The following is a 23,519-nucleotide window of genomic DNA, read 5'->3' as shown; positions in this document are numbered from 1 at the left end:
TTTATTTTTTGGTGGTTCCAGTCCTTTCAGCCCCCTTTCAGCCTATTTCAATCAATATAGTATAAATAGAATCTGCAAGAAAACAGAACTGGCCATTTATGAGAAACTCCAAATATCATTTGAGCATTTGAATGTATCCATTAGAATCGGCTGACAGCAGAACATTCAATTACATGATACGTAATTTGTTTCATATGACACATTATAATTATGACACAGGGGTCTTTGGACACCATGGAATAATGTCACAAACCACCACAATAAGGAAACAACTGTTGACAGCAGTGTGGGGTGAGTCATGGCACAATGTAGATGACTGCGTCAGGTACATGTCTTGACAGCTGCAAGTTTGAAGATGGCACTTTGTTTTTGCCCAGTGTGAATGTGGAGACACTGATGCAGCAAGCTAGTTCAATGCATCTCACTACTATTTTGCACATGGAAGCCACATAAGTTCTTTGCAAAGTTCTTTTTATTTATAAAGTTGAAAAACACCTCAGACAGGAAATGAAGTTATGCGTCTGCAACCCTGGAGGGAAATATGACAATTTAACATAAGTTGGTACAACTTCTTCATGGGCCATCCCCTCTCCAACCCTTAAGTGTATATTGGTAACACCTGTTGCAGCCTGTAATGGGAAGTTATGATGGCTGAACAGCCAATTTGTGTAGCCAATGACATATTTTTAATTCAATGGAAAGACAAACACAGTGTTTAATCTAACAACTACCTTGACGTATCAGATGTTAGAGTGGGATCAAAGTGAATTTTCAGGGAAAAAGCCTGTTTGCAGTGGCCAAACAAAAAAAGTAACAATGTAACACTGGGTTTTCATCAATTATTTTTGCACTTTTCTTTCTGATATTGATTTGTATCCAGCAGGACTGTGGACAAAAACAGGAAATAAGGGAAAAGTGTCAGTTTTGAGCCTAACCTAATCCTCAGAGAAGGCTATATATCAGTCTGTCACAACATAGATCCATCTCTGAGAGAAAGCTGTTAATAGTATTTGAAGAGAGGCAGTGAACACTGCTCTACACCCCAATACAAGAACCTCTTGTAAGCAGCAGAAGAACATGAAGATACAACTATGCAGACAATACCACTCACCAAAACCAGGATTGTATATCAGATAAAATTAATAAAATTTCAAAATCAAAGTTGCACATGTGTTCTGTATAGACACATATATGATTATATTACATTAGCAGAATTGTCAACATGTATCAAAAGCATGCTGTGAAGTAAAGGCCATCCACAAAATGATTACTTTGTATATTAATGGCAGGACTGAGCTGGTTAACAGCTGTGCATTGTCTATGATGTAATATCCTCCCATTGGCTGCCAACAATCTGGTCCAGAGACATGTTAGAAATATCTACTTTGTACCATAAACTAGTGCAGTATGTGGACCACTGTTTGTGAAGTTTAGCTAATAAACCTGTCCACAGGAGTTGTTGACTTGAGGAACTATGTTATTAATTGGGGCACACAAAAGCAATTTGAAGGTAACGTATGTCCATCTAAAGTACCTGCACTTACCAGGTCTCCATGGCTAGGACTAAGGAATGACAGAGGCCCCTGGTTCCCGTCAAGATGGCACAGGCCCATAAGCTTTCCAGTGTTCTTGACCTTGCTGGTTTGTCTTGAGTCAAAAGGAAAGGGAGGGTACTGGCTGCATGATGAGCAAATTACTGTTGGTTGGACACCCAAACCAATGTAACTCGCTTATTTGGACCTCAAGAATGCCTCACTGCAGCATCCAACCAAGCAGTGAGGGGTTGCTCTTCACTGTGAAATTCAGTGTCAGAAGAGTGAGACTCAGACACACAGCAGCCTTGTGTAGTGATACACACCACTATGAAGAAATGTGGTGACACCACTGTGGAGAAGTTGATGCATATCCCTACATCATCTTTACAACAAATGATACTAGCAACTCTTGAGTTATTTATGTAACAAGATTAGAAAAATAAAATAATGTTTTGAGTATAGAAGTACAGGGCATAAGACACATGTCAACATCTTGCGTTCGCCAAGGTTCCAAGTGGTATTCCAATGGTAAGTTTGAGTAATGTATACTACAATTGCTGGAATTTATGATCCACCTGTTATGCCAACTTTTTGTTTATAAATGCCCAAAAATGTTTCAGCATTTTTCTGCCATCATCAGTGAGTACTTTTATTCAGCTACATGTTTCAAGTAATAATGAGCCTAACAAAATTAGACCTCATAACAGCTTATGTCTTTTCACTATTACCTAATTTTTCTACATTTCTAGTTTATATATGATCCTCTATATCTTTCTACGTACTGATAGATTATCATCTGCAACTAAATTATGTTCCTGTGAGTTTGGTTGCCTAATCACCAAATCCCTACCTATGAAGCAATTTTGTTGCACCACAAAATTTCATGTCCATTTCGTAGAACTCCACTCACAAGCTATTATTCTTTTCTTTACTGAAAGCAATGTTTATATTCCTGTGTCAATCACTATTTATGATCACTTGGGTTTGACACTAAGTTGGAACTTCTCTCTCTCTCTCTCTCTCTCTCTCTCTCTCTCTCCTCTGCCTGTGCCACAGTGAAGGCTTCCTATTTTCTGACCTGTGTTATTCAGTGGAAGATGATATGGTACCTCCGCAAAGCCCATGAGGGCACTATGGTCAAGAAGGAACTAAACAAGTAGCAGGTTACATGCAGAATGCATTTTTTAGGTTAGAAAACCACCTGTAAAGACAATACGCAGGTAAATGCAGATCTAAGTGTGCATCACCTAATTTTGGTACTGAGGAAAATACATGTCAAATGTCACAAAAACAAATGCAAACCCAAAGTAAAAGTAAAGCTTTCAACAACCTGCAGTTATTAACATTTTACTGCTCTATTAGGCATTGTCTTACTGGATGTGGTATGCCACTGGCTTCCTCCAACTTCTGAACTCACTGACATTGTAAGTTACATGAGGACCAAGAGCTTCACACTGGAATGGAAACTGTCATTTTCCACATAGACAATTTGCATGTGAAAAAGTGATAGATGATGCTTGGGACTGAACCCAAAACACTTTAATTTGTAGCCTCACACCCATTCAAGAAGCAATCCTCTTACCCTTAGAAAAGTGTGTAAGCACTCAAGACAAGATCCAGAGTTTCATTAACTAACAGTGGCATTATACACACAATACTGGAAGGAAAACTACAAATGATTAGCTACAAAATCTGATATTCCATACAGAGGACCCATTAGAAAGATGCACCACAGAACACAGGCAGTAATACATTTATTATCTTGAAAAATCAGTACTGTACAGTGAGATAAATCTGCATTTATCTCATTGCATGTTACTGAAATTTGAAATCTGCATGCAGATAAGTATCGAATGAGAGGAAAAAATAATTTCAAAGTGTCAAATGTGATGTGGAAAAAAAAACCATTTGAGTTCCAACATCCACCCATCATAGTAGATTAATGCTTAAGATATACTCTGGTAAATATTGTATACAAATCGAATTTCTCCATTATACTGCAGAGACAGGATATATATATATATATATATATATATATATATATATATATATATATATATATATATATATATAAAAAGAAAGATGATGAGACTTACCCAACAAAAGCGCTGGCAGGTCGATAGACACACAAATAAACACAAACATACACACAAAACTCTAGCTTTCGCAACCAACGGTTGCCTCGTCAGGAAAGAGGGAAGGAGAAGGAAAGACAAAAGGATTGGCCTTTACAAATGACTGCTTGTGTCTGTGTATGTGTGGATGGATATGTGTGTGTGTGCGAGTGTAAACCTGTCCTTTTTTCCCCCTAAGGTAAGTCTTTCCGCTCCCGGGATTGGAATGACTCCTTACCCTCTCCCTTAAAACCCAATCCTTTTGTCTTTCCTTCTCCTTCCCTCTTTCCTGACGAGGCAACCGTTGGTTGCGAAAGCTAGAGTTTTGTGTGTATGTTTGTGTTTATTTGTGTGTCTATCGACCTGCCAGCGCTTTTGTTGGGTAAGTCTCATCATCTTTCTTTTTAAATATATTTTTCCCACGTGGAATGTTTCCCTCTATTATATATATATATATATATATATATATATATATATATATATATATATATATATATATATATATATATATATATATATATATTTGTGTGTCAGCTACAGAACTGAAGATGCTTGCCTTCAGATGGGGAGAAAGATGTGAGGAAAATTACATCAATGAAGTACAACATGACATGAGGTTGAGCAAATATAAGCAACATGAGCCATGCCATTTTATCAGGAGCTGTTCATACATTTCCTTGAAGAGATTTAGAGAATCCATGGAAAACATAGATCTAAATTTCCAGAGGACAATCTGAACTCATTCATCTCAAAATCACATCCTATGACATTAGCACAGCTGTGAACATAAATTCCTGTGAAAATCTACAAAACATGTTTTCCAAAAATTAGCCTGTGTAACTGTTTAGAAAACACGCACAACAGGAAAATATTTATTCTGTTAGCAATAAACATGCCCAAAATTATAAATTCTCTAAGTACAGAGATTGGAACATGAGCACTGGACTACTGAAGCATCACAGATTGCTACTGTTAAAAACAAATTCTGAAAGACAGGAACATACTTCTGCCTAACAAACCTGGTAAGGTGATCAAACATGATGCAACAGCCAATACATCCAGCATGGGGAATGTTGTGGAATACAGTGAGAACCTGCAAATGTTAACAATATTACATAGTTACATGACAGGAGAGATCTGTACAGCATATACAAACGAAGTTAAATCCTCTGAATCCCCATGGCCAACCAGAAGTTGAACATATGAGAACCACCAAGACAGCCTATATAAGAAGCCTTCCATTAATTTATAAGCAAGATTATATCTTGCAAAACATGAAACAAAAAATGAAAACCCCAGAACTTCTGAACAAAAACGTTAGAAAATGGATCAAAGACAACTCTACAAAGCCAAGTTGACAATGATGCACATGGTAGCAAAACAGAAGACAGTAACACAAAAGTCAATTACAATGCTTTGCCTTACAAAGTTTCTCCACTAAAGAACATAAAAATGCATTTCACATTTTTGGCTGCAGCATGGATACTAAAATGACAGATACACAATTGACTAAGGTGGGGACACGAGGGAGAAGGAAAAACCAAACTTTTTCTACACAGTAGACCACTAGACCTGAAGTGGCAGCCATCAGATTAAATAAAACAAGTGGATCTTGCAGAACAACCTCTGGCAGTTGAAGTGTTACTAAATGAAACAGTGGCTTTTCATGGGAACATAAAAATGCACAGGTCATTTCAGTTTGTAAGAAGAGGCACAGGAAACATGTTTGGAGCGAAAGACCTGAACAGCAGATAATTTTGTTCTCCTATATGATTTTGGAAAGAAAACAGTTCCTCTGCAAGAGTAAAAATGGATCCTACAGTCATTGATAATTAAAATCAATTGCTCTATTCACTCACAATTCTGCTGCAATGCTGTCAGCCAATACAATTTTGAATACCAGATGATTTAAGCTGATCAGAAACATTTACAATTTGATCCAATGACTGCCTAATATTAGAGAATCATCTATGTAACAGCAGACGTAAAAATTAATTTTGGCTGCACTGATTAGTTAAACCTGGATTTCTTGCATTTTATGGGCTATCACCTTAAAAATTATGGGCACGTCCCTGCAAGAATAAGAACTTGACTGAAAAGGGTATCTTTCAGATCATCCTCTTTAATTTCCTTCAGATTTAGAGTATTTGGAGTTGTGCTGGAACATCAATTCCCTAAACCAGCACTATGCAGTTACCAAACAACTACAAAAATTTGACATTGAAGATCAGAAGATTTCTGAGTGCTGTCAACTACAAAATATATCCTAATTATTAACACAACTGCTGGTAATTGAGACTATAGCACAAAAGTACCTTAATGAAAAAGCTGCTGGTTCGAATCTTCTAGTAAGAACTACTAATTTTTGGAAACTTCCATGTCTACTAACAACTCGCAAATTTAACAAATACTGAATTGTAACGCTTTAGTAAAAATTACATTTTTTTCAACATTCGACATATTAAAACAAAAATGTTGATACATTTCTGCGAGATTTCTTTATTTTCAATTTGATGCTCTCCATTTTTGTACCAAATTGTAATTTTTCAACAATACTTGCATTTTATGTAACTTATAATTAAAAGTAACTTTTTAATAAAGTATGGTTCAGCATGAATTAAAATTACCATTTGTTTTACATATGGAATGTACATAAAACTAAAAGAACTGGTAGCAATCAGTGTTATCTGAACCACCAATTTTATGATTATTACATTGTTATCATATGCACTCATCTACAGACCACTGTATAATAAATTTTTTATACTTACCAGCACTCACAAATCACCCAACTGCCAAATACATTTCTTGTTTCTACTTCTATGGAGAACTGTGTCATACTGCTTTACAAAATTATTGGCTGGTCGCTGAACTTAAAATCCTGAACCTAAGATGAAAATCTATGAGGACACACAACTGACATCCCCTTGGCAGCCCTGGAGGCATGCTTGGTTAGGGTAATTGTTAAAGTAACTGATCCTGAAACCAGGAGTTACAGCCTCAAATCTGAGACATAGCAACAGTTTTCATCTGTTTGTTTGCATGTGTACCAATACAGTATCACAGAATTGTTATTTATGTTCATACAGATAACTAAGTAATTCTACAAATATACATGCTAAAACTATTTCTTCTGCTCCAAGACAGCACTTTAAACAATAGTGCACAGCCTCCACACCAAACGAACCACGGACACTGCCAAGGTAGGGTTGCTGGCATGTGAGCGATACTGAAAACAGTAAGTGCAAACACAAATACGTATTATCTGAGGAGAAATCAAGCTAACACATGGTTCCTCAAGAGAGGCAAAAGCCTTTTCAGCAGTTCCAGGAGCAATGGTCTGTATGATCAACTGACCTGGCCTTGTAGCATTAACCAACTTCCTGTGCCAATACTGCAAGTGGATGAAAGCAAAGGAAAACTGCAGCTGTGTTTGTTTTTTTCTTCACAAGAGCTTGCAGCTCTACTGTACAAAATTATCTTAGGCAAAATATTCTGGAGGTAAAATAATTCCCCATCCAGATCTCCAAGCAGAGGCTACACAGGAGGATGTTATCAGGAAAAGCAGGACAGGCACTCTATATGTCTGAGTGTGGAGTATTACATACCTTAGTAGGATAAGTATATATCACTACGGGGTAAGATAGATACTGCCTACAGGAAAATTAGAGAGACCTTTAGAGAAAAGAGAAGCACTTGGATGAATATCAAGAGCTCAGACAGAAAACCAGTTCTAAGCAAAGAAGAGAAAGCAGAAATGTGGAAGGATTATATAGTGTGTCTATAGAAGGGCGATGTACTGGAGGGCAATATATGGAAATAGAACATGATGTAGATGAAGATGAAATGGGAGAAATGATACTGTGTGACAAGTTTGACAAAGCCACGAAAGACCCGAGTCGAAACAAGGCCCTGCAAGTATACAACATTCCATTAGAACTACTGATAGCCTTCAAAGAGCCAGACCTGACAGAATTCCAGCATGTGGTGAGTAGGATGTAGGAGATAGGTGAAATACCCTCAGACCTCAAAAAGAATATAATAATTCCAATCCCAAAGAAAGAAGGTGTTGACAGATGTAAAAATTACCAAACTAGACATGAAAATTACCAAACTATCAGTTTGGTAAGTCATGGCTGCAAAACACTAACACGAATACATTACAGATGAATGGAAAAACTGGTAGAAGCTGACCTTGGGAAAAACCAGTTTGGATTCCATAAATGTTTGAAAACATAAGGCAATACTGACCCTACAACTTGTCTTAGAATACAGATTAAGGAAAGGCAAATTATGTTTCTAGCGTTTGTAGGCTTCGGGAAACCTTTTTTATAATGTTGATTTTAATACTCTCTCTCAAACTATGAAGGTTGCAGAGGTCAAACCCAGGGAACAAAAGGCTATTTACAATATGTACAGTAACCTGATGGCAGTTATAAGAGTCGAAGGGCATGAAAGGGAAAGAACGTTTGGGAAGGGAGTGACACAGGGTTGTAGCCTATCCCTGATGGTATTGAATCTGTATGCTGAGCAAGCAGTTCAGAAAACAAAAGAAAAATTTGAAGCAGAAATTAAAATCCATGGAGAAGAAATAAAAACTTTGAGGTTTGCCGATGACATTGTAATTTTGTCAGAGACAGTGTCTTGAAAGGAGAATAGAAGATGAACATCAACAAAAGCAAAATGAGGATAATGGAATGTAGTTGAGTTAAATCAGTGATGCTGAGGGATTTAGATTAGAAAATGAGACACAAAGTAGTACATGAGTTTTCCTATTTGGGGAGCAAATGGTCAAAGTAGACATGATTATAAAATGTAGGGTGGCAATGGAAAGTAAAGCTTTTCTCGAGAGGACAAATTTGTTAACATCAAGTATAGATTTAAGTGTCAGGAAGTCTTTTCTGAAAGTATTTGTATGGAGTGTAGTCTTGTATGGAAGTGGACGACACAGACGACTAACAGTTTAAACAAGAATAGAATAGAAGCAAACATCAAACAATGGAAAACCCAGGATGGAATGTAACAATACCAGAGAAGGAAAGATGCTACTCACCATATAGCAGAGATGCTAGTCGCGATAGGCACAATAAAAAAGGATTCACACAATTAAGGCTTTCGGCCATTAAGGCCTTTGTCAGCAGTAGACACGTGCACCCTCGCATGATCGCAGTCTCAGAGAGCTGAGACCACAGCTTGGCAGTGGTGTCTCAGCTCTCTGCACGTGTGTGTGTGTGTGTGTGTGTGTGTGTAAGAGAACAGAAGCTTTTGAAATGTGGTTGGTTGGTTGGTTTGGGGGATGAAAGGGACCAGACTGCTACGGTCATCGGTCCCTTTTTCCAAAGACAAAGAACATCCACAGAGAATAAAAACGAGGAACAGAATAGATCACAGACGATACAGAACAAGAGAAACGGAGACAAGGACAAGACAAAACGAACTAAAACCACACAGAGTGTGACAGTGGTTGGCCGACCATAGAAATAAAAAAGGAAAAGCCAACCACTTAGAAACACATTAAAAGATCAGTTTAAAATCATAGGCCAAAGGCCAGAATCAAAACAAAAAATAAAACAGAAACACTCAGATGAAAGAATAAAAACTCCCTGCCCTAATAAAACGTAAAACTAAGGCAGCCATAACAGGGTCATTGGATAAAACGGCAGGGAGCGTATCAGGCAGCGCAAATGTCTGCCTGACCACAGCTAAAAGGGGGCAGGCCAACAGAATGTGGGCCACCGTCAAAGCCGCCCCGCAGCGACATACAGGAGGGTCCTCCCGGCGCAGTAAATAACTGTGTGTTAGCCGGGAATGGCCAATGCGGAGCCGACAAAGGACGACTGAGTCCCTGCGGTTGGCTCGCATGGAGGACCGCCACACAGTCGTCGTCTCCTTAATGGCACGGAGTTTATTGGGTGTAATCCGATCGCGCCATTCAGCGTCCCAAAGCGCAAAAACTTTTCGGCGGAGGACCGCCCGCAAATCAGCCTCTGGGAGGCCAACATCCAGAGATGGTTTACTCGTGGCCTCTTTCGCCAGGCGGTCAACATGTTCATTGCCCGTTATACCGACTTGACCGGGGGTCCACACAAAGACCACAGAGCGGCCGCAACGCGCAAGAGTATGCAGGGACTCATGGATAGCCATCACCAGACGAGAACGAGGAAAACACTGGTCGAGAGCTCGTAAACTGCGCAGGGAATCGCTACAGATAACGAAGGACTCACCTGAGCAGGAGCGGATATACTCTAGGGCTCTAAAGATGGCGACTAGCTCAGCAGTGTAAACGCTGCAGCCAGCCGCCAAGGACCGTTGTTCGGAATGGTCCCCTAGAGTTAGCGCATACCCGACACGACCAGCAACCATCGAACCGTCGGTGTAAACAATTCCAGAGCCCTGATACGTGGCCAGGATGGAATAAAAGCGGCAGCGGAAGGCCTCTGGAGGGACCGAGTCCTTCGAGCCCTGTGTCAAGTCGAGCCGAAGGCAAGGGCGAGGAACACACCACGGGGGTGTACGCAGAGGCGCCCGGAAAGGAGGTGGAACAGGGAAAAACCCAAGCCCACAGAGAAGCTCCTTGACGCGTATGGCGATCGGACAACCCGACCGGGGCCGACGGTCTGGCAGATGGACGACTGACTGCGGGAACAGGACACGATAATTTGGATGCCCGGGCAAGCTTAGAACATGGGCTGCATAAGCGGCCAGCAAACGTTGGCGCCGGAACCGCAGTGGAGGTACACCTGCCTCCACTAGTACACTGTCCACAGGGCTGGTGCGGAAAGCACCAGTGGCAAGGCGTATCCCGCTGTGGAGAATTGGGTCCAGCACCCGCAACGCAGATGGGGATGCTGAGCCATAAGCTAGGCACCCATAATCCAGGCGAGACTGGATTAACGCCTGGTAGAGCCGCAACAGGGTAGAGCGGTCGGCGCCCCAGTGGGTGTGGCTCAAGCATCTCAGAGCGTTTAGATGCCGCCAACACGTCTGTTTAAGCTGCCGGATATGAGGCAGCCAAGTCAACCGGGCATCGAAAACCACCCCCAAAAACCTGTGGGTTTCCACCACAGCAAGGAGTTCGTCGCCAAGATAAAGCCGCGGCCCAGGATGGACTGTTCGGCGCCGGCAGAAATGCATAACGCGGGTCTTGGCTGCCGAAAACTGAAACCCATGCTCTACAGCCCAAGACTGCGCCTTACGGATAGCGCCCTGTAGCTGACGTTCAACAGCTGCAATGCCAGTAGAGCTGTAATAAAGGCAGAAGTCGTCAGCATACAGGGAAGCAGAGACAGAATTTCCCACGGCCGCAGCGAGCCCGTTAATGGCTATTAAAAACAGGCAGACACTTAAAACAGAACCCTGTGGCACACCGTTCTCCTGGACGTGGGTGGAACTATAGGAGGCTGCGACTTGCACGCGGAAGGTACGATACGACAGGAAATTGCGGATAAAGATCGGCAGAGGGCCCCGAAGACCCCATCCATGAAGCGTAGAAAGGATGTGATGACGCCATGTCGTATCGTACGCCTTCCGCATGTCGAAAAAGACAGCGACCAGGTGCTGACGGCGGGCAAAGGCAGTACGGATGGCCGACTCCAGGCTCACCAGATTGTCGGCGGCGGAGCGGCCTTTCCGGAACCCACCCTGAGACGGAGCCAGAAGGCCCCGAGACTCCAGGACCCAATTTAAGCGCCGGCTCACCATCCGTTCAAGCAACTTGCAAAGAACGTTGGTGAGACTAATGGGACGGTAGCTGTCCACCTCCAGAGGGTTCTTTCCAGGTTTCAAAATGGGGATGACAATACTTTCCCGCCATTGCGACGGAAACTCGCCCTCGACCCAGAGACGGTTGTAAAGGTCGAGGAGGCGTCGCTTGCAGTCCACTGAAAGGTGTTTCAGCATCTGACAGTGGATGCGATCTGGCCCGGGAGCGGTATCAGGGCAAGCAGCAAGGGCACTCTGAAATTCCCACTCACTGAATGGAGCGTTGTAGGGTTCAGAAGCGTCGGTGCGAAAAGAAAGGCTCCGACGTTCCATCCGCTCTTTAATGGAGCGGAAGGCCTGGGGGTAATTCGCAGAAGCGGAACTCATAGCAAAATGCTCTGCTAAGCGGTTTGCAATGACGTCGGAGTCAGTACAAACTGCTCCATTCAGTGAGAGCGCAGGGACGCTGGCAGGGGTCCGATAGCCATAGACGCGTCGAATCTTGGCCCAGACCTGCGAAGGAGTGACATGGAGGCCAATGGTGGACACATACCGCTCCCAGCACTCCTTCTTGCCTTGGCGGATAAGGAGGCGGGCCCGCGCACGCAGCCGTTTGAAGGCGATAAGGTGGTCTAAGGAGGGATGTCGCTTGTGACGCTGGAGCGCCCGCCGGCGATCTTTAATCGCTTCAGCGATTTCAGGCGACCACCAAGGCACAGCCTTCCGCCGAGGGGACCCAGAAGAACGGGGAATGGCAGATTCGGCGGCAGTAACGATGCCGGTGGTGACCGATTGAACCACCGCATAAATGTCATCACTAGAGAGAGGCTCAATAGCGGCAGTGGAGGAGAACAAGTCCCAGTCAGCCTTATTCATAGCCCATCTGCTAGGGCGCCCAGAAGAGTGACGCTGTGGTAGTGACAGAAAGATCGGAAAGTGGTCACTACCACACAGGTCGTCATGCACACTCCATTGGAGAGACGGTAAGAGGCTAGGGCTACATATTGAAAGGTCAATGGCGGAGTATGTGCCATGCGCCACACTGAAGTGTGTGAAGGCACCATCATTTAAAATCGAGAGATCGAGCTGCGACAATAAATGCTCAACGATGGCGCCTCGACCTGTTGCCACTGACCCACCCCACAGAGGGTTATGGGCGTTGAAGTCGCCCAATAGCAAGAAAGGTGGCGGCAATTGGGCTATCAGCGCAGCCAGGACATGGTGCGAGACATCACCATCCGGTGGAAGGTAAAGACTGCAGACGGTAACAGCCTGTGGCGTCCACACCCGAACAGCGACAGCCTCTAAAGGTGTGTGGAGAGGGACAGACTCGCTGTGCAGAGTGTGAAGGACATAGAGGCAGACGCCACCCGACACCCTTTCATACGCTGCCCTGTTCTTATAATAACCCCGATAGCCACGGAGGGCGGGGGTTCGCATTGCTGGAAACCAAGTTTCCTGAAGAGCAATGCAGAAGAAAGGGTGACGGCTGATAAGTTGTTGGAGCTCAGCTAGATGGTGGAAAAAACCGCCGCAGTTCCACTGGAGGATGATATTGTCCATGGCTGAGAAAGGCGTGAAAGGACTGGGAAGGCAATTTACGCCGCTTGTTCACTCACTGCCACCGATTCAGTACCCGTACGAGAGGCATCCATGGCGTCTGAGGGACCAGCGAGATCAAGGTCCTCAGCGGACGCTAGAATCTCGACTGCATCCTCAGACGCAGAGCGCGAAAGGTGCGGTGGGGTTGGCGCCACCGCAAGTTCTTTGGCCTTAGAGGTCTTTCTCTTGGACTTCTCTCGCTGAACCTTGGGTTGCACCGGCTGGGAAGGCTTCACCGATTCAGTCTCCGGGACAGAGGAGGATCGTGAAGCCCTACGCCCGGCCGCTGGTGAGGACTTATGCCACTGGCGGCCGTCATCCTTCCCGCTGGTGGAACCCTGGGAAGGGAGGGTCCCAAGGGAACTCTTACGGGCGAGAGTAGCCGAAAAAGTTAGACGCTTCTCCGGCTGAGAAGCGGGGACGGACGTCCCCGACGGGTGGGAGGAGGTTGCTCCTGAGGTAGGTGGTGCAGGAGCAACCGGTTGGGTAGAGCCCCCCACAGGCAAGGGGGCAGGAGGAGTCGTACTGCTTATCGAGCTGGCTGGAAGTCTCGAAACTGATGGGGCTAGCACAGTTGTCGTAGCAGCTGCATAAGAAGATGTCATTCTCACAGGATGGAGTCTGTCATATTTCCTTTTGGCCTCAGTATAGCTCAGCCGGTCCAGGGTCTTATATTCCATAATTTTGCGCTCTTTCTGAAAGACTTTGCAGTCAGGCGAGCAAGGTGAATGGTGCTCCCCGCAGTTGACACAGATGGGAGGCGGGGCACATGGAGTATCGGGATGAGATGGGCGTCCGCAATCTCGACATGTGAGGCTGGAAGTGCAGCGGGAAGACATATGGCCGAACTTCCAGCACTTGAAGCACCGCATCGGGGGAGGGATATAGGGCTTGACGTCACATCGGTAGACCATCACCTTGACCTTTTCCGGTAACGTATCACCCTCGAAGGCCAAGATGAAGGCACCGGTAGCAACCTGATTGTCCCTCGGACCCCGATGAACGCGCCGGACGAAATGAACACCTCTACGTTCTAAGTTGGCGCGCAGCTCGTCATCAGACTGCAAAAGGAGGTCCCTATGGAAAATAACACCCTGGACCATATTTAAACTCTTATGTGGAGTAATAGTAACGTTAACATCCCCCAACTTGTCACAAGCAAGTAACCTGCGTGACTGGGCGGAGGATGCCGTTTGTATCAGTACTGAGCCAGAGCGCATTTTAGACAAGCCCTCCACCTCCCCAAACTTGTCCTCTAAATGCTCGACGAAGAACTGAGGCTTTGTGGAGAGAAAAGACTCCCCATCAGCTCTCGTACAAACCAAGAATCGGGGCGAATAACTATTACCTCCATCCTGAGACTTACGCTCCTCCCACAGCGTGGCCAGAGAGGGGAACGTTTTCGGATTGTACTTTTCAGCATTAAATTGAGCCCGAGAACGCTTAGAGACTGCTGGCGGCTGGCCGCCAGCGAGAGATGATGTACCACGCTTCATTGCGGGTCATCCGCCCTGATGCCACCTACTCCGACCAAGGGCCCTCCCCACGGGCGCCACCCAGCCGCAGCAATAGCCACCTGGCAGGATGTCCATTGCCGGGAGTCCTGATGCCCCAGGGAGACGGGCATCTACTCCTTGGCATACGTGGGGAGTTAACGGCGCAGGCATCAGTAGAGCGATCCCTGTGTTGTCAGGGGGCTACAACCAAGAGGGTACATGGCGGCCCCACCACAACGGACTGGCTACCGTGCTGGATCTTAGGTGCAAAACTGTCCAAGGTCGTCGTCGCAGTTAAAAGAAACACTGCAGAGTGCAGCGTGGGAATCGCATCCAGGGACGTATCCTCGCCCAAGAGATGGAAAACGAGCGGAACACCATTGCAACGACGAAAAAACCGGCTAAAGGTCTCAATGCACGACGGATACAGTGCACCACGTAAGGCGCCCTTCCCCAATTGGCTCGCTCTTCGGAATAATTTAGAAAGATGGAGGTCAAACCCGAGAGGGGACCATCACATAAGGCCGAAACATGTGAGACTCCTTTTAGTCGCCTCGTACGACAGGCAGGAATACCGCGGGCCTATTCTAACCCCCGAACCCGCAGGGGGGTGAAATGTGGTGCTACAGAAGAATGCCGAAGATTAGATGGGTAGATCATGTAACTAATGAGGACGTACTGAATAGAATCGGGGAGATGATGAATTTGTGGCTCAACTTGACTAGAAGAAGGGATCGGTTGGTAGGACATGTTCTGAGGCATCAATGGATCCCCAATTTAGTATAGGGGGGCAGTGTGGAGGGTAAAAGTCAAAGAGGGAGACCAGGAGATGAATACACTAAGCAGATTCAGAAGGATGTAGACTGCTGTACATACTTTGAGATGAAGAAACTTGCACAGGATAGGGTAGTATGGAAAGTGGCACGAAACCAGTTGGGCGCTGATGACCACGCTGTTTAGCACCCGAAAACCTCAAACCCCCTCTCCCCCCCCCCACCCCAACACACACACACACACACACACACACACACACACACACACACACACACACACGAAACCAGTCTCTGGACTGAAGACAAAAACAACAGCCTAGGAAGGTTAGAGACTTTAAATAGCAAAAATGGATAGGTTGTATTCAGTTGTAGTACGAACTGAAGTGCAGTGGCAGAAAGGACAGACAAGATTATCAACAAAAAATCAAATAGGGATCATGCAGGGAGAGCCCTAGTTGTGAGCAAGAAAATAGGAACATGAGTAAGCTATTATCAACAGCAATGTCACTGAATTACCATAGGTGAAATAGGCATGAAGTAAATACAACAATGGTAGAAATTTGTATGGCAACCAGACCGAATAGGAAAAAGTTTGATGAGTAATTATTCAATATCTAAGGAAGATGAAAACCAATTCTAGAAGGTAATGAAATTCAGTAGTAGGAACATGATGCAAAATAGTTAAGAGAACATCCAATGGCACAAATGACAAAGGGGGAAGCCACCTGGTAGAATTTTGCACATTGCATGAATTAGTCACTGCAAACACTTTTTTCAAGTATCGTGAAATAAGCTTGTGTATGTGGAATAACATGGAGAAACCAAAAGGTTTCAAACAGATTATGTAATGTCAAAAACAAAGATTTCAAAACAGGATTCTAAACTACAAAACATTTCCAGTGATAGATGTGGACTCTGGCTAGAGTTGCTTTCATAAACTGCAGAGTAATTTGGAAGAAATGGTAAAAGTAGAATTTAAGTACATGGCATTTGGATAAACTTGAATGAACCAAAACTCATTGATGGTTTGAAAATGAGCATTAGGCAAAAAGTGATAAATAGAGGGTAAGTACACACTGGGTGATGAATAGGCAGCTTTGAGATGAAACAGTGAAGGCAGGAGGAAACATAGGTAAAAGGTAAGGCCTAGTACAAATACCTTAACAACTCATGAGATGCTGAATTTAACTGATGAGAAGAGAAAATACAAACATGTAGCTATTTAAGCAGACAAAAGGGAAACAGACATTACTGGAATGATGTTGACAGAAGATGCAATATGGCTAAACAAGAATGGTTGTAGGGCAAAGGGGAACAAACTTGCTCCAAAATGGGAAAAGGAAGTAGTTGCAGACAAGACTAGAGGTATCATATGACCAGAATTTGATACAGCACTGAAAGAGCGAAGTAGTACCAAGGCCATTTCAGTTGGTGACATTCCCTCAGAATTATTGGGATACATGGGAAGCCATCCATGACAAAATTATTCCACTTTTGTGCAAGATATGAGATAGTTGACGTACAGTCATACATAAACCAGAATGTAATAATTCAAATTCGAAGAAAGGCAGGTGCTAACAGGTGTGAATATTATCAGATTAATATGACATGCTTGCAAGAAAGGAAAAGCTTTTAGAGGGTTAACCTTACATAAGATCACTTTGGGTACCAGAAACATGTAACAAGGCAATACTGATACTATGGCTTACCTTATAAGATGAGTTAAATGAAAACAAAACTGTGTTTGCAGCTTTTGCAGATTTACTGAAATGCTTTTGAGAATGTGGAGTTGACTGCACCCTTTGGACTTTGGGCAGCAGCAGAATAAACAGACAGGAAGCAAAAGTTTGCTTGCAACTTTCACAGAAACCAGGCACCAGTTGTAAGAATTTAAAGACATGAAAGGGAAGCACTTAGTAGGAAATGAGACAGGCTTGTAGCCTACATCTGATATGCACTCTTTATGATGAAGACATGAAGGAAATCTGGAAGAAAGTAAAGCAAGCTATGTGTTTACCAATGACAATGTAATTCTATCAAACAAAACAGACATCTTGACACTGTCAATGAAGGGATGTGTGGGAGGTAAAACTCAGAAGAACAAAATTGGATATCATCACTAAAGGAGATTGTGTGACAAACATCAATAAAAGCGATGGAATCTAGCTGAAATAAACCAGGCAATGTTGAGTTTCGACTAGAAAATTGAGGCTTTTAGGGATAGTCAAGTTGGTAATGGAGGTATATGTGAGGGTAAAAAGTGTAGAGGGATACTATGGCTTGAAGACAAGAAGCAAGTTCAAATGGATGTAGGAGTTGACAGTCATCAGAGATTAAGAGGTTAGTGGAGGGTATTCTAGCATGGGCAAGTGCATCAAGCCAATCTATACTATATTCACCAAAATTGACTCATAACATAACACTGCTTCATTTCATACAGTCACACAAATTCTAGAATTACCTGTTGGTTCACTTGCTCATCCATTTAAAAAATCTGCCAGGAGTTCTTTTAAGAAGACAATTTTAGATATATTACAAAAATTATCACATATTTTAAGTCTATGACACTTCCAAAGAATAAATGACTCATTCTTTTCAGAGTGGCCTTCTCAGTGACAGTCAGTAAGGTGCATTTCAATGGCAGTGGTCTAAAAGTTATATAAATGATCAGTGACAAGAAATTTGAAAATTTATTAGCATCTTGCACTTCACTTTCCTATGCTGCTACTTTGAATCATATTTCCTACACCCATATCTTTATTTACTTATCGGTAACTATTTTATACAAAATGCGCTTCATCATATAAAAAAACAATAGTGTAGTGAAATCAGTGGGTACAACCAGAATCTTTAATATTGAAATCAACAATACCCACACCATACAACTAATTGTAATATGGATTTTCTATTAGCCAATCGCACATTTTTATTTTGAAATTTTAAAATGATGTGGATGAAGCAGAGGGGAAATAAGAAATAAAACTTTTGAGGTCATTCACTTTGTGAGAGTTTCCTGTTCTTGCTAGCCCATGCCTTGGGATGTGGATGTTTGCATTACTTACAGTATCTTGTTTGTAAACTGCGTTCTGGCAACACATTCCTTACCATTCTTCCTGATGCCAACAGCAGAGTCATAGAGATATCAAGAACTACTAGTATTCTAAGCCTGGTAAACAAATACAGGCACCACTATATGTTCTGCCTAGCATATTCCACAGATTTTTTTATGCCACTGATATCAGCGGAATAAACATGTATCTGACAAAGGAACCAAAATATGACATACAGAGCGTGTTACAACCAAACACTACTCTCAGTTTACACATAAGGTAGAACAATCTTGAGGCCTTTTCTTCCAGATTTGGTTGTTGTGTTTTTCCCAGTTCACTTTCCCATCAACATGAAATTTGGCACGTTTACTTTCTATACTGACTCAGACATGTACAATGAAAGAGTGTTAAAAATTGAGATTCTGGACAAAGCCCTTCTTCTGAAATAGAAAACACACACACACACACACACACACACACACACACACACACAGCCTCCAAGAACTGAGACATGACCATCTGCTTTTGGCATGAGCAACAATCTGTTAGGGTGGGGTGTGAGGTATGAGGCGGCACAGCGCAAGGAGAGAGGGATAGCAATGTGAAGGTGGGAGGAGGGGTGGGGGGAAGATGTGTTCTCTGTGACACCACGCAAGGATGTGGCAGAGACAGTATGGGTTGCTAACGGCAGTTTTGGGAAGCTGTACTGTGGGAGGGGAAAGGGAGGAGAGAAACAGAGAAAGGGAAAATAATAAGTGCACAGTGCACTGTGTGTGTGTGTGTGTGTGTGTGTGTGTGTGTGTGTGTGTGTGTGTGTGTGTGTGTGTGTTTTGGTTTTTAATTGTATTTTCGTGTTAGTGGTCATGTTTACATAGGCGCCACATTAGAGTCTTAGTTTATGGTTGCTTCTGCCATATTTGTGACATCATGGAACAAAGTAGATGGGTGGAATTGGATACTTCTGTATTTCCCTTTCTCTGTTTCTGGGAAAACGCCCGAAAGGAAATTTTAGGCTGTGCAGGCCTCAGTGTGACCGTTAGTATATTCCTTGCAACCACATTGTTTCCCAATATTCTTAGCTGGCGGAGTCTCCTTACATTTCCTTTCCTCATAACACACTGTATCAGAATAAAATCTACCTTGCACTTCTTCAAATTCTTTCATCACCTCACTACTAGCACCACTAGTGGTATCAACTGCAGTAGTAGAAGTACTGCCAGTATTAACTTTTAGTTCATAGTATTATTCACTGACATTGCTAATTGAGACACCAAAATCATTGTAATACTATTTGTCATATTAAAACTTAGTTTTGGGAAAATATGATACAAAAAGGGTACAGTATTTGTGAAACCATGGTCCAGTTTAATAGAGGGCCTGATGGACCTAATCAGATCAGGTTCAATAAACAATCCAATAAGATCATAAAAATGTCATCAATGAATCTTGATCTGGTGAAGGGTTTGTGATTCTGGGTGGTTAGAAAGGAATCCTCTAGGTGGCATATGAATGAACTGGCAGAACATGGTGCCATACAAATGCCCTTTGATGTGCTGTAGATTTGTTTTTAGGCGGTGTCTTCAATGGAGAATTGTGGGTTAGAAACTAGTTGGGGGATGTCATCATAGAGGGTGATAGCACTGCCAATGATGAGCAGGGTACCAAATGGTAAAGGAGCAGGAACTGTGGAGCTCAGTGAAGGAAATGATTGGTGTCTTTTGTGGCAGGGTAGGTTGAAGATGAGCAAAGATTCCGTCTTTGGGAGCACATTAAAAAAAATCGCACACACATAACAAGCTTTTCTAAATTGTGCAAATGGAAACTCTTCGTACAAAATATCAGTCATCCCCATAAGCCTCAACGTTCACTGGTCTGTATGCTCCACCCCACCTATTCCCTACCCTGCTCTCATTCTAGCACTGCACACACCTATCCCACAACTCCACCCCCCCCCTTGCCCCACACAGCCTCCCAACACTGCACCTAGCAGCCCTATTCTGCCCCCCACCCCCATGTCCTTGACAAATACCACAGGCAGCACAGCATCACCTCCACCCCTACCCTGCTATCCCTCACTTCCCACCCCACAGCACCTCTTTACCTCTCACTCCAACAGATTTCTACTCACATTAGATGTGTTCATGGCCTAGTGTTGTTCTGTATTTCATATGAATTACTTTGTCCAAAAGCTTAAATATTTAGCAGTCAATTCATTCCACCTACCTGCAACCTAAGGTCTCCTCAATGTGCTGAGTTGGAATGCATGCTTTGTATATCATTACTCTATCCTGTCATTTCCCATGTTTGATTTTAATTTCTCTGTTCTTTGGAAAACACAACTAAGGCCACTGAGTTTTGCTTGTCACCATTGGACCAGTTCAGATACAACCTCACATGAAAAGCTTGAACAGCAATTGCTCAGTTACACAGCTTTGAGCTAATGGAAAAACAGATACATTTACAATACGGATGTAACACACGATATGAAGGTGCAATATAGTCCTCACTTCCGTAGGTGTTCCAAAAAGAAGTGATAAGAAGATTGGTACAGCAAAGGCATGTGTGCTATATCTACAACTACTTGCCTTTACCAACTGCTGACATTTTGATATCAATGCACGAACTACAATACCACTAGAAGAATGAACATCCTGAATATGAGCACGACACTACATACACCAAGTTCATAGAAAGAAAGGTAAGTGAGAAATTCAAAGCACAAAGGTTTTCTTCTTTTGGGGAGGGGGGGGGGGGGATGGGGAGGAAGGTCCTACTTGACACGGACTTTGGCAGCTGACACTAACAAAAACCTGACAAGGCTACTTTTATAACATGACATTGTCTAGCGCGAGTGTACATTTGTGTTTTCACTGCTTCTAGAGAAACTCTCAAGATGAACGATTCAGAGCAAATGACATCTTTACAGTGTCAGAGGAGTGTTTTGATCTAGCTACATAAAACAAATTACAGCGCTTTGATGAGGAGTGAGTTTTCCATAAAATGTTGATGGCCACACACTGGAAAATTCAAAATCCTGCTAATCTCAGAAAAAATGAATCAAGGACTAAGCTCTAACAGTAACTTCAGCATGTTTTAATTTGCCTGAAGCTGACAGTGACATTCTGCTATCATTACTTCTTTTATGATCACCAAACCTGTAAGCGTATGTTGTATGTTACAGACGTGTCATACTTGAGCCCGCACAGTTTAACTCTGTGATTATATTAACATTTAAGTAATTTATTTGATACTAAATATTTAGAGTGGTAATGTGAAGATCTACTGGTTAAAGAGCACTGCAAACATTCCAACATTCTGTAGTTAAAACTGTAACACTCCTTTTTTCCTTTTAGTTTCAGCATTACCACTATTTCCTTTTTAGGGTTGTACATTACACTACCAATTGCTCTTTCATTTAATAGTATTTAAGCTCATCAAAGGATTTCATCAACAACTCTTGGTCCCCTACCACTTCCCTATATTTAATAGATTCTGAATACCTACTGACAAAACAAAAACAGATCAAGTACGGTAATATTGCTAACAATAACTTTGAGGATATAAAACCAATTAGATGAACAATAGCAAAAATTATACACCAGGATAAAAATATTTTAGGTCATGAGTTTAGATTTCTCCATCAGGGACCATGACGAATAGACTGCCAAATATTGTCTTTGCAATAAATCCACATATATATCCCTCTTGTCTGAGAAAGCAACTCTGGCCAACTTAAAAATTGACCACAAATATAGCATATGATCAATTTGTCCAGCGAACCATACAACTGATCTACAGTAGTAGCTAAATCATCTGCACTCTAGCAATTGGAGTCCACTCATATATTACTTTATCATATCCATTAATAATACATCTTTCTAAAAAAGGAACAAATCTAGACATTAACAACACACTGAACTAAATCTCAAAGCAGGAAATTAATTTGTAACAAGTGATTGCTAACGTCACAACTCAAGAACATTTGACAATTTCCTAGTAGACAGCAAACATGTGATCATTGGCTACTGGGATGCCAACATCACACTAACAATAAGCTGCAGAAATTTTGAAACATATTAAATATTAGATAGCGGCATCATATACTAAAAGACGCCAATCCATTGCGAATATGTTGCACAGCCAACAGTCACAACTTCGTTTGGTCAAGAAGCAAAACCAACAGCCAATACCAAATTTTTCATCTGACATACAACAGGACATGTAATCTGCTTGTTTACACAACACATTGTACAAAGAAATTAATGAAACAATGGTAAAAAATACAAGAAGCTATTTACCAAGGATTCTGGTTCAGCATATATTTCATTCTTCTCTTTTTTCACCAAACTAGTTCCCTTGCAGTCCATGATTGCCCTCCTACGCCACTGAAAAACAAGAAAGCAAAAGTGGTATGTTTACAGTGTCATTATTCGACATAGTGCACAGGCAGTATTTGCTGGCTGAAGCAAATGAGTCGATGCATATGAAAAATTTAAAAATGGCTGAGGGACAAAGAACCTGACAAAATGAACTGATTTACAAATTGCTGGTTATGAGGACTCCGAAGCCTCAGTGTCATTAATGGAAAACAAAACTCAATTTAAGAGAAAACAAAAACCCCCCACACAATGGAAACAAATGACTTTCAGTTACTGCTGTTACTTAGTAGCATTTGTGTGTGGTAATCAGTCTTATTCTGAATATGGCAGCTGACTTATATTTCTTTTTCCACATAAATTTGTAACTGTCATGTGAAGCAACTAAGATAAAGTGAGTTTACCAGACAAATCTATTTACTGTAGACAATTTTACGTATGAAGAATAAAAGATTAAAATGAGTCTTGAGCTATATCGAAGCCTGTCAATGTATCCTGCAAATTCCTTAATATATAGAATAATGTAAGAGGTTTATAATTATGTTCTTAACAACGTATGCAAGAACAGAAAATAATTATTTCTCAATCATACTGGCTGCATTTTCAATCAATCTATAAACCCATATTTGCTCATGGTATTCAGAAAAGCAGAACATGAAAATCCACCCATACAGACAGAACTTTCTTTTTTTTTCAGTCAGTTTAGTACATATTTTTAACAACTGTTTCCTTGTACAGTCATCTATATTCAACATTATCAACTCAATATAGAGCAATGCTGCAATCGTTACTCAGTCCCTAAAAAACACACACTGCTGCCTGCACGTTGCATAGAAAAATAAATGATTCTTGACTGTCAAGATTTAGCAACG

General features: G+C 42.3%; 1 protein-coding gene across 9 annotated transcripts in view; it reads right to left on the bottom strand.

Moving 5' to 3' along the window:
- The window catches only part of LOC126108652 (zinc finger protein 492-like), a 118,232-nt gene that overhangs the window by 93,498 nt on the left and 1,215 nt on the right, over positions 1 to 23,519 (bottom strand). For 7 of the 9 annotated variants that reach the window (XR_007523582.1, XM_049913962.1, XM_049913961.1 and 4 more), the window contains one exon: positions 22,570 to 22,656. Coding sequence is in view for 6 of the 9 variants with exons in the window: in XM_049913962.1 (XP_049769919.1) it covers positions 22,570 to 22,638 (69 nt within the window). In the remaining 3 variants the exon portion in view is untranslated. Of the gene's footprint in view, positions 1 to 4,668; positions 4,743 to 22,569; positions 22,657 to 23,519 lie in introns of all 9 variants that reach the window. The other 2 variants (XR_007523583.1, XR_007523584.1) reach the window with 1 other exon arrangement.

Source organism: Schistocerca cancellata, chromosome 11 (genome assembly GCF_023864275.1).
Source record: "Schistocerca cancellata isolate TAMUIC-IGC-003103 chromosome 11, iqSchCanc2.1, whole genome shotgun sequence".
NCBI classification, from domain to species: domain Eukaryota; kingdom Metazoa; phylum Arthropoda; class Insecta; order Orthoptera; family Acrididae; genus Schistocerca; species Schistocerca cancellata.
Note: the sequence above shows the minus strand (reverse complement) of the source record. Positions and strands in the feature narration are given on the sequence as shown.